This window comes from Sarcophilus harrisii, chromosome 2 (genome assembly GCF_902635505.1).
Source record: "Sarcophilus harrisii chromosome 2, mSarHar1.11, whole genome shotgun sequence".
Taxonomy (NCBI): domain Eukaryota; kingdom Metazoa; phylum Chordata; class Mammalia; order Dasyuromorphia; family Dasyuridae; genus Sarcophilus; species Sarcophilus harrisii.
Window position 1 is genome coordinate 560,540,106 of NC_045427.1, and position 13,217 is coordinate 560,553,322.

Sequence of the window (13,217 nt, forward strand, 5' to 3'; positions counted from 1 at the left end):
CTGAAAAGCTTGGGTCTCTCTCCGGACCTGGTCACAACCACATGGAGTGTCTCAACACGCTCTCAGAGTCTCAAGAGCCCAGACACAGCGTAGCCATTGCTGTCCTGCTAATGTTTCACTGCTTCCCCCTGCAGTCTGTAGAGGAAGCTTGGTAATACCATCTAGCCTCCCCTTCCCCACCCCACCAAAAAAAAAGCAGATTGTATTGGATTTTTTTTTTGTTAGTTTGTTTTCTTTGATTCTTCTTTGACAAAAATGAGCAAAAAATTTAAACGAGCTCTAACTATTGATAGCTTTTATGTGGATAGAAAGCAGACTTTAAACTCTGAGGAGACTAAAAACAGAATATATCCAGATGAATTCCCAAAGGAGGGAATGATCTGGCCCTCAACACACAAGGCTCTCATAGAAGAAATTTAAAAGGCTCTTACAAAAGAGCTAAAAGAAAAATGGGAAGAGGAAAGGGAAGCTTGGCAAGAGGTCTGGATAAGTCATCCCACTCATTTAAAGAGAGAGTGCTTAAAGAAATGAAATCCTTGAAAAACAGAATTAATGAATTGGAAAAGATAAACAACTCCAAGGAAAACAAAATTAGTGAATTGGAAAAAGAAAATACCTCTCTAAAAAATAAAATTGATGAAATGGAAAAAAATTCCATAGAACAAAATAACTCCCTTAAAAACTCAATTGGACAATTACAAAAAGAAATAAAAAAGTAAATGAAGAAAATAATTCATTAAAAATCAGAATTGAATGACTCGAGAAGACACCAAGAATCAGTCAAGCAAAACTAAAAAAATGAAACAATGAAAAAAAATGTCAAATATGTACTTGGGAAAACAAGCTGGAAAATAGATCTAGGAGAGATAATCTGAGAATTATTGGACTTCCTACAAATTATGATGAAAAAAGAGCCTAGACACTATTTTCCAGGAAATCATCAAAGAGAACTGCCCAGATGTTATAGAAACAGAGAGTAAAATAGATATTGAAAGAATTCATTGATCATCTACTGAAAGAGACCCCAAAATCAAAACTCCAAGAAATATTGTGGCTAAATTCCGGAACTATCAGATCAAGGAAAAATACTACAAGCAGCTAGAAAAAAATAATTCAAATATAGAAGAGCCACAATAAGGAATACTCAAGATCTAGCAGCATCCACATTAAAGGATCAAAGGGCCTGGAAACTGACATTACAAAAGGCTAAGGAACTTTGTATGCAATCAAGAATAACTTACTTATCCAAAATGAGCATGTTTTTTTCCAGGGAAGAAGATGGACATTCAATGAAATAGGTGAATTTCATCTATTTCTGATGAAAAAATGCAATTAAAGTTTGATCTCCAAATATAGGACTCAAGAGAAGCACAAAAAGGTAAAAAGAAATCTTGGGAACCATATTTCTGTTATGAATATACATAAAAAACACATGTATAATTTGGTTTTACAATTATAATATAAAAAAGAAACTAAAGGTGGAAAGGAAATTGTACCAGAAAAAGAGTAAAGTGGGGGTTTTACATCTCACAAGAGGCAAAGGAAACCTATTATATCTGAGAGAAAGAGTAGAGGGGGATGAACATAGTGTGCATCTTACTCTCATCAGAATGGGCTTAAAGAGAAAAATGTTAGACATATTCAATTTATGGTGAAACTTCTCCCACCTCATTGAAAAGTGGGAGGGGGAAAAGTAAAAAGGGAAGGAGTAAGCTAAGCGGAAGGGAATACAGAAATTGTGAGGAAAATGGGGAGGAACTCTAAGGTGAGGGGAGGCATCCTAAAAAGGGAGGGCTGTGAGAAGCAAGTGGTGCTCACAAGTTTAATACTGAGGAGGGGGATAAGGGGGAAAGAAAGGAGAAAAGCATAAGCAGGGGTTAACAAGATGGCAAGAAATATAACATTAGTAATTTTAATCATAAATGTGAATGGGGTGAACTCCCCCATAAAGCAGAAACGAATAGCAGATTAGATTAAAAGCCAGAATCCTACAATACGTTGTTTAGAGAAAACACATTTGAAGCAGGGCAATACATACAGAGTAAAGGTAAAAGGCTGGAACAGAATCTACTATGCTTCAGGTGAAGTCAAAAAAGCAGGGGAAGCCATCCTGATCTCAGATCAAGCAAAAGCAAAAAATGATCTAATTAAAAGAGATAAGGAAGGGCATTATATCTTGTTAAAGAGTAGCATAGATAATGAATCAATATCAATATTAAACATAGGCACCAAGTAGTGTAGCATCTGAATTCTTAAAAGAGAAATTAAGAGAGCTGCAAGAAGAAATAAATAGCAAAACTATAATAGTGGGAGATCTCAACCTTGCACTCTCAGAATTAGATAAATCAAACCAAAAAATAAATAAGAAAGAAGTCAAATAGGTAAATAGAAGACTAAAAAGTTAGATATGATAGATCTTTGGAGAAAACTAAATGGAGACAGAAAGGAGTACATTTTCTTCTCAGCAGTTCATGGAACCTATACAAAAATTGACCATATATTAGTTCATAAAGATGTCAAAATCAAAGGGAGAAAGGCAGAAATAGAAAAATGCATCCTTTTCAGACCACGATGCAATGAAAATTACATTCAATAAAAAGCCAGGGCAAAATAGACCAAAAAATAATTGGAAACTAAATAATCTCATACTAAAGAATTATTGGGTGAAACAGCAAATCATAGACATAATTAATAACTTCACCGAAGAAAATGACAATAATGAGACATCATACCAAAATGTGTAGGATGAAGCCAAAGTAGTAATAAGGGGAAATTTTATATCTCTAGAGTCCTATTTGCATAAAATAGAAGAAAATAGAATAAAAGAGAAGGTCAATGAATTGGGCTTGCAACTAAAAATGCTAGGAAAGGAACAAATTAAAAACCCTCAGTCAAACACTGAACTTTAAATTCTAAAAATAAAAGGAGAGATTAATAAAATTGAAAGTAAAAAAACAATTGCATTAATAAAACTAAGAGTTGGTTTTATGAAAAAACCAACAAAATAGACAAACAATTAGTAAATCTGATTAAAAAAAGGAAAGAGGAAAATCAAATTGTTAGTCTTAAAAATGAAAAGAGAGAACTCACCACTAATGAAGAGGAAATTAGAGCAACAATTAGGAGTTATTTTGCCCAACTTTATGCCAATAAATCTGATAACTTAAATGAAATGCAAGTATACCTTCAAAAATATAGCTTGCCTAGATTAACAGGAGAATAAGTAAATTGGTTAAACAGTCCCATCTTAGAAAAAGAAATAGAGTCACCCTTTGGGGCTTCATGCGGAGACGATCTCCTTTTAGTCTCCTCAGGGTTTGAAATCTGTTCTTCTATTTCACCATAAAAACTATCTATGGTCAAAAAAAAAGAAAAAGAAATAGAACAAGCCATTAATCAACTCCCTAAGAAAAAATCCCCAGGACCAAGTGGATTTACATGTGAAGTCTACCAAACATTTAAAGAACAATTAACTCCAATGCTATATAAACTATTTGAAAAAAGAGGGATTGAAGGAGTTCTACCAAATTCCTTTTATGACACAGACATGGTACTGATACCTAAACCAGGTAGAAAGAAAACAGAGAAAGAAAATTATAGACCAATCTCCCTAATGAATATTGATGCTAAAATCTTAAATAAAATATTAGCAAAAAGATTACAGAAAATCATCCCCAAAATAATACACTATGACCAAGTAGGCTTTATACCAGGAATGCAGGGCTGGTTCAATATTAGGAAAACTATTAGCATAATTGACTATATCAATAACCAAATTAACAAAAACCATATGATCATGTCAATAGATGCAGAAAAAGCTTTTGATAAAATCCAACATCCATTCCTAATAAAAACACTTGAGAGTACAAGAATAAATGGACTTTTGCTTAAAATAGTCAGGAACATATATTTAAAACCGTCAGTAAGCATCATATGTAATGGGAGTAAACTGGAACCCATTCCCAGTAAGATCAGGAGTGAAACAAGGTTGCCCACTATCATTATTATTCAATAGTGTATTAGAAACGCTAGCCTCAGCAATAAGAGTTGAGAAAGAGATTAAAGGAATTAGAGTAGGTAATGAGGGAAACCAAATTATCCCTCTTTGTAGATGATGGTATACTTAGAGAACCCCAAAGATTCTATTAAAAAGCTATTAGAAATAATTTACAACTTTACCACAGTTGCAGAATACAAAATAAATCCACATAAATCCTCCGCATTTTTATACATCACCAACAAAATCCAACAGCAAGAGACACAAAGAGAAATTCCATTCAAAATAACTGTTGACAGCATAAAATATTTGGGAATCTACCTACCAAAGAATTTATATGAGCAAAATTACAAAACACTTTCCACACAAATAAAGTCAGATTTAAATAACTGGAAAAATATTAATTGCTCTTGGATAGGCCGAGTGAATATAATAAAGATGACAATATTTCCTAATCTATTTATTTATTGTTTTACCAATAAAACTCCCAAGAAACTATTTTACTAACCTAGAAAAAATAACAACAAAATTCATCTGGAATAACAAAAAGTCAAGAATTTCAAGGGAACTAATGAAAAAAAAATGAAGGTGGCCTAGCTGTACCAGATCTAAAACTATATTATAAAGCAGCAGTTATCAAAACCAATTGGTACTGGCTAAGAAATAGATTAGTTGATCAGTGGAATAGGTTAGGTTCAGGACAAAATAGTCAATAACTATAGCAATCTAGGGTTTGACAAACCCAAAGATCCCAACTTTTGGAATAAGAATTCATTATTTGACAAAAACTGCTGGGAAAACTGGAAATTAGTATGGCAGAAATTAGGCATGGACCCACACTTAACACTGTACACCAAGATAAGATCAAAATGGGTCCATGATTTAGGCATAAAAAACGAGATTATAAATAAATTAGAGGAACATAGGATAGTTTACCTCTCAGAATTGTGGAAGAGGAAGGAATTTGTGACCAAAGAAGAATTAGAGATCATTACTGATCACAAAATAGAAAATTTTGGTTATATCAAATTAAAAAGGCTTTGTACAAACAAAACTAATACAAACAAGATTAGAAGGGAAGCAACAAACTGGGAAAACATTTTTACAATTAAAGGTTCTGATAAAGGCCTCATTTCCAAAATATATAGAGAATTGACTCTAATTTATAAGAAATCAAGCCATTTTCCAATTGATAAATGGTCAAAGGATATGAATAGACAATTTTCAGATGATGAAATTGAAACTATTTCTATTTATGTGAAAAGGTGTTCCAAATCACTATTGATCAGAGAAATGAAAATTAAGACAACTATGAGCTATCACTACATACCTGTCAGATTGGCTAAGATGACAGGGAAAAATAATGATGAATGTTGGAGGGGATGCAGGAAAACTGGGACACTGATGCATTGTTGGTGGAGTTGTGAACCCCATCCAACCATTCTGGAGAGCAATCTGGAATTATGCCCAAAAATTTATCAAACTGTGCATACCCTTTGATCCAGCAGCGTTACTACTGGGCTTATATCCCAAAGAGATACTAAAGAAGGGAAAGGGACCTGCATGTGCCAAAATGTTTGTGGCAGTCCTTTTTGTAGTGGCTAGAAACTGGAAATTGAATGGATGCCCATCAAGTGGACAATGGTTGGGTAAATTGTGGTATATGAATGTTATGGAATATTATTGTTCTGTAAGAAATGAACAGCAGGATGAATATAGAGAGGCTTGGAAAGGCTTACATGAACTGATGCTGAGTGAAATGAGCAGAACCAGGAGATCATTATACACTTCAACAACAGTGTATGTTGAACATACAACAGTGTTGTATGAGGATGTATTCTGATGGAAGTGGATATCTTCGACAAAGAGAAGATCTAATTCAGTTCCAATTGATCAGTGAGGGACAGAATCAGCTACATCCAGAGAAGGAACAATGGGAAATGAATGTAGACTGTTTGCATTTTCGTTTTTCTTCCCAGGTTATTTTAACCTTCTGAATCCAATTCTTCTTGTGCAACAAGAGAACTGTATGGTTCTGCACACATATATTGTATCTAGGATATACTATATAATATTTAACATGTATAAAACTGCCTGTCATTTAGGGGAGGAGGTGAAGGGAGGGAAAGGAAAAGTCGGAACAGAAGTGAGTGCAAGGGATAATGTAAAAAATTACCCATGCATATGTTCTATCAATAAAAAAAGTTATAATAAAGAAAAGAAAACACAGAATGAGAGAAGATAATGTTTTATTGATTAAAAAAAGAGAATATTTATACTTGGTTTTCTAAGTCTTTTCTAAGCCCAAAGGAATCCTTATTGACACCCATTTCTTTTTTTAATTGACAAACTGTTCTAAGTCATTGTGTGGGACTATTAGAGCAGGAAGAGATCAATAATCACAGATGAAGTCCATTTTTCCTTCCTACACATTTTCATCTAACATCCTCAGCTCTCCAATCCCAAAAGTCCCTAAAATGAAAAAGACACCTGGTTTCTACAGATTCTCTGATAACTAACTAACTCTCTTGATCTATGAATGAATAAATTTCTTCCTTCCTTAGCTCTGTCAAGGAAAAGACAAAATCTCTATAAACTGTACCATAGTTAATTCAGAATAAGACATTATTGATTACACAATAAACTCATTTGCTGATAACATGAGTAATTACTTTTTTAAAAATTTACCCTTTGGCCTATTAAAGATCTTTTTTTAAATCACCCTTATCTTGACTGAAATAAGCTCCTTCCTTACCAAGCCAAGTGCCTACTAAAGTCACACACAATGAAAGGAAGTTGAGAGAAAAATATGAATTCAGCTGTAATTTCTCACCCCTTCCTTCCTGTAGTACTTCCCTTCTAGACATATTTAAAAGAGTCAGGCTTAAAAGAATTAGCTATAGAGACAGGGCACATATATACTGGAATAATGACAAAGACATCATGAATCCTACTTAAACCACAAGGAGACTTGTGATAGTTGTTTTATTGGATCATCGAAAGTCATACACAGCAGATATACTGGAAATATGTGAGGCTTATATAATCAATTTTATTACTCTATAATCATATCACATGATTGTAGTTGCTTTAAATAAGGGACCTTAATTCATCTAGTCCAATGATTGTTAACCCATAGTGTGTGAGCTTGTTTTTAAAATATATTTTTTATAATTCCATTCAAATAAAATTAGTTTTAATAATTTAAATATTTTAATCAATTTAATTTAAATTTTTGATAATTTGATAATTCTACATATTATATGTATTTAAAAACATTACTTTTAAGAAGGGATTCACCCAGATTACCAAAGGAATTTATGATATAGAAATGTTAAAAACTCCTAATCTTATCCAATCCTCTCATTTTACATGAGGAAACTAAGAATTTGAACTGTATATGATGGTCATACTCTTGATCTTGCAATAATCCATAAATGTTCCATGTTACTTACTTATGAACTGTGAAATTTTTTCATTTGATCATAATCTTTTATCACACCATCTCTCCTTATGCCTTACTATCCTAATATTGTTTTTTCTTCTTATTTCAACTTTTATTCTGTTTCTAGATCATCATTCCTGAACTGACTATACTCTTTTCTCTTTTTTATCTCAACCTCTTGGAGAAACAATTGTACTGTCCTCTATCCTCTACTTTCAACCCCTTTGCCCCCTCGTTCTATCATTACAAGTACACTCCAAAGGCTAAGGAAAGATTAGTCAGAAAGATCTAAATTCAAATTTGACCTCAGACATTAACTGTGTGACACTGGGCAAGTCACAACTTCTGTTTGTCTTAATCCCACTGGAAAAGGAAATAGCAAAACACCTCCATTATTTTTGCCAAGAAACCCCATAAACAGCAATGGCATTCTATGGTCCACGGGTCATGAAGAAATAATCACAACTGGATGATTGAACAATAAAACTCTAGATTATTCCCATTACCTTCCTTAAATCCTATTCATATGTTGCTAAACTGATCTAGAAGAAATCATGAAACTATGCTGCCTAGATCCAATATAAATTTTAATTTTAACTAGGTCTTCATTGTAGGAAAGCAACCATTCTTTTCTTCCTTAGATTCACTATCCCGTCCTCCACAGCAGCTGTTCGAAACTTTCCTATTTCTCTAATCTCTAACAAATGCCCTTCCCACAAATCCCTCAACATCACCTCATACTTCATCAAAAAATTGACCTAATAACAAAATTCATTTTGAAAAAAAAGATTTAGAATATCAAAGAAGATGGTGAAAAGAAGAGATGCAGGGGGGGAGTAATTCTAGAACTCAAATTATATTATAAAGAAGCAGTTATCAAAATATCTGGCACTGGTTTAAAAAAAGAGGTGTTTTAATGAGACAGGCTAGAAAGAATCAAAGAAAGTCAACAATTCAGTGTTCAACAAAGCAAAAAAAAATAACTCCCTATTTGATAAAAAACTGCTGAGAAAACTGAAAAGCAGTGTAGCAGAAATTAGACTTAAGAGGAATACCTTATGCCACATTCCACAATACATTCTAAATGTACTAAATTTCCCTGTAAGGGTTTGGTAACTAAGATACATAAATTCATAAGACTAGTAGCAATTCTGAAATAGATAAATGATTGCAAAACATTCACAATCATGAAAAAAATTCTTAAAATCATTAATAAGAGAAATGTACATTAAAACAACCTTGAGATTTCACCTGTCATCTTCAAATTGGTAAAAATGACAGTCCTCAATATTACAAAGGTCACGGAAGGATAGGCATACTAATACATTGTTGGTTGAAGCTATAAAATGATATAACAAATTTGGAAAGCAATTTAGAATTATGCAAACAAAGTGACTAAAATGACTATATCCTCAAACCAGATACTCTACTATTGAATTTATATCTTAAGAAAGCCATCAATAAGAAGAAAGTTCTCATATATTTCAAAATATTTATAGAAGTACTTGTTTTGTGCTAAGTATTGGAAACAAGGGGCAACTAGGTGGCGCAATGGCAGAGCACCAGCCCTGAAGTCAGGAGGATCTGAGTTCAATTCTGGTCTCAGTCCCTAGGCAAGGCACTTAACCCCAATTGCCTCAGGAAAAAAAAATTGAAGACAAAACAGATGTTCATCAATTGGGGTTTGATTAAACAAATTGAGCAACATGTATATAATGGAATTTTACTGTTTTGTAAGACATGATACATGATATGATGAATATACAGAAGCAAGAAAAAATCTATATGAACTAAGGCAGAGTGAGTAAGTGGATAAAAGAATATACACAGTTTGATAAAGTAAGTGGAATGTACACCAAAAAACCAAAAGTAAATATAACAAAATTATAAGCAGGACTCAAATGGAGATTTTTCAATGTATAAAATCAGTTGTGCTGATTCATTTGATCTCCCTAAAAATACTATTTGCCAATGAGATAGTTTGGGGGGTGGAGATGATTTGGATAACTATATTGACATGAAAAACATAAAATATCAATAAAACCTATTTTAAAAAATAGAGACTATTTACCAAGAGCCTTGTTTCTTGCTTTCTCTTAATCTCACATCATTTAAACTTCTTCTCCTACAATCTATCTCCTCCTTCACTCTAGTCTAGGATCAAGAAGTGGATTTAATCCTTGCCAAAGCAAATCCCTATAAATGTCCCCTTTATTACATTACTTTCTCTATTTTGCAGAAGATGCCCATTATAATTTCAGTCTCTTCCTATTTACTGTTGTCCCATTTACTGTTGTCTACAAACATGCATATTTCCCTATTTTTAAAAAGCTTTCACTTAATTCAATGCCTCCCTGCTAGTATTCAGTCCTATATCTTTCCTTTAATTCCTGACTAAACATTTTTTAAAAATGTATTTATTTATTTAAAACTATAAAACTAAATTTAAAAGACAGAAAAGAAAAAAAAACAAACTTTCATGTGCACAGCAAAACATAAGGATTCAAAATTTGTAACAAATTTCCATTTCAAGAAAGCATATGTAATAGAAGACATTATATTCTGAACTGTCCATCTTTGCTTCATTATAGGTTTTCTTTTATTCTTTGCTGTGTATTTACTTCATTCGTTTTTCCCTCCTTTTCTTCCCCACTACCTTCCCCTTGACCAAAGCCTTTGAGAAAGTGGTCTACACTAAAGATTTCCCCTTCCTATTCTTTTACTCTCTTCTAAATCCCATATAATGTAATTTATGAACCTCATCATTCAACTGAAAACTACTCTTTTCAAATGTATCAATGATGTTTTAACTGTCAAATAGTTTTTCTCAGTTCTTATCCTTCCTTATCCTCTCTGGAGTATTTGTTACTGTTGATTCTCTCTCTCTAACATCATTCTCTGCTAAGGTTTTTGTGATACTCCATTCTCTTCTTACCCATCTGAATGCTCCTTAATTTCTCCTGCTGATTCTTCATCCTTGTCATTCCCACCACCTATGTATGTTCCCCAATTCTCTACCATGAGCCGCCTTCTCTTTTTATCTTATGCTATCTCCTTTGGTGATCATATCAGCTAATGTGAGTTCAATTATCATATCCTTACATAATTTCTAGTTCTGCATAGTCAGCTGCAGTATGTCTCCTAAGCTTGTCATACATTGATAAGTATCTCCTGAGCATCTCAAACTAGATGTTCCATAGAAATCTCAAACTCAACATATCCAAAACAGAACTCATTCTATTCCTCTAAACTCACCCTCCACTTCTTCCAAATTTATCTATTCCTATCAAGAGTATTACTATTATTCTATTCACCCAGGTTCATCTCATTATTCTCACTTTAACTTATACTACATATCCAATCTGTGGTGCAATTACGTTGTTTCAAAATTTCTCATATATCTTTTCTCTAATCATAGTTATAATTCTAGCAAATTCTCATCACCTATCACTTGGACTACTGTAAAAACTTCCTAATTGCTCTACTTCAAGTCCCTTCCCATTCCAATCCCACTCCACTTAGCTACCAAAGTGAATTAGGTCTAACTATTATCACCTCCTACTCATTGAGTGTCAGTGTATACACACACACACACACACACACAGACACACTCTCTCTCTCTCTCTCTCTCTCTCTCTCTCTCTCTCTCTCTTATTTACAAGTTATTTACCCCATTAGAATGTGAACTTCTTGGGTCAGGATAATTTTTTTCCTTATATTGGTATTTAGCATAATGCCTACCATTCAGTAAAGGCTTAATAAAAACATGTTAACTAACTAATGTAACCAAGTTCATAAAGTAACAGAGCCAGCAATAGAATCCAAGTCTTCTGAGTCTTTTTTTTTTTTAACCACACTATATTCTATTACATTATGCTGCCTCTAGGGGCAGCTAGATGGCTCAATGGATAGAATTCTGGGTCTAGAGTCAGGAAGACCTGAATTCAAATCTGACCTCAGATACTTCCTAACTGTGGGACCATGAGCAAGCTACTTAACCTCTGTTTGCACATTATTCCAGGGTCTTTACTAAGAAAATCCCACGAATAGTATGGTCCACAACGGCACAAAGAAGACTACTGAAATAACTTCCTGAAAAACTGAACAACACACAACTTCTTGAAGAAATTAGGTCTTTATCACAACCTGTATAATATTCCAGTTCTTTTATATAGGTATATCATTTTTTTTCAAATAGATAATAATAATCTAGAAGGCAAGTGCTATGTCTTGTGTTTCTTTTATATCTTCAACAAGCACCTAGGAAAACAGACACACACAATAGGAGTTTAATAGACATCTAATGAATGAATTAGTGTTCAAAAATTATTTTCTCAGGCTGACTCAGGATGAATATTTTCCAACATGGAATTATAAAATAAATTATTCAAAATTGTTTTCAAAAATCAGTTCAAATGATCATTCTACTATGTGTTAGGTTATTGCAGATAGATGATGATTACATCCTGCTTATTACTATGTCCTGTGATTCTTCAATTATAATTAGATATTATGTAAAGTATTAAGCCAAACTTAGGGAGCACTAGGCCATACAGCTCTCCAAACTGGCACTGCCTAAGGAACACTAAGAAAAAGTTGTTGTTGATGCATTGGTTCTTCTACAGGTAGCTGAAACCTTAAAAAAGAGAATGTGGACTACACTACAAAAGGAAGCTAATCTACTATTAACTCTTTCTGGTTTATTTAATAGAAAAAATACTAAATATTGAATTCAGAAATGTGCTTTCTAATTTACTTCTATTTTTTCCATGTCCAAGAGAAAGGAAGCAGCATAGTACAGTGGATAGGGTTCTCGATCAGGATTCAGACATGAATTCTATCTCCAACTTTAATTCTAACTCTCTTTGGGATAGTGGACAAGGAACTTCCCTTCTCCTGCATGCTATACAATGAAAGGATTGGATAAGATTATCTATGAAGTTCTTTCAAATCTTAACATTCTAAGATTCTAAACAGAAACAAACAAATATCAAAACTGAGTTGCAATTAAATAGATCATGGAGATTTCCTGTCTTTTATAAGTCTGGGTAAAGAATTTATAACTTTAGTCCTTTTATTATGACTTGACCAACTTCATCCTCTACCTTTTTTAATGCCCTGTAATCCTCCTAGATGTCAGGTTTAGTGTCACAGTCTATTTATAATTGAGATTATAATCTCATAATAAAGGGAAGGGACAGCATCATCTCTAATTACTATTTAGATTTTCATAATACCTTGAACTGTTCTATATGAACATGAAGAAAATGTCAATAATGACAAGAAATATACATAAATAATTCTTTCAATTCTTCCTAATCTTGCTATAATTTGATATTATGTGCAATTTCTTCTTTGAAACACCAATAATATAGTACCAAATTTTGATGGAATACATGTGATGCTTTTTGCAGTATTCAATTACATGACTTACATATACCAAAGTTATTGCAGAATAGGAAGAGATAAATATATACAAATTGATAAACAAGGAAATCTTCTAGGAAATAAGATCATGTGAAGATGAAGAAATAAACTTATATTGCATTCAACCTGAAAATTACCTACCCTTTAAGAATACATACCTCAGTCCTGAGGTGTAATTTGCTGACATGAGATCCATTCTCTAACAACCAAATACAGATTTCTCCCAAAATGGTTACTGACTAACACACAAGCAATAAAAAAGCATAAGCATAGAAACTGTGAAACATATGAAACATATGAAAAGTGAACTTTTTCATTTCCTTTTAAGAAAAATCAGCCCCATTGCAA

General features: G+C 33.0%; 1 protein-coding gene across 3 annotated transcripts in view; it reads right to left on the reverse strand.

The window, feature by feature from the left end:
• The window catches only part of LOC100918759 (cilia- and flagella-associated protein 43-like), a 201,538-nt gene that overhangs the window by 130,745 nt on the left and 57,576 nt on the right, over positions 1-13,217 (reverse strand). For all 3 annotated transcript variants that reach the window (XM_031955797.1, XM_031955799.1, XM_031955798.1), the window contains exon 11: positions 13,028-13,108. In XM_031955797.1, coding sequence (XP_031811657.1) covers positions 13,028-13,108 — 81 coding nt within the window. The remainder of the gene's footprint in view (positions 1-13,027; positions 13,109-13,217) is intronic.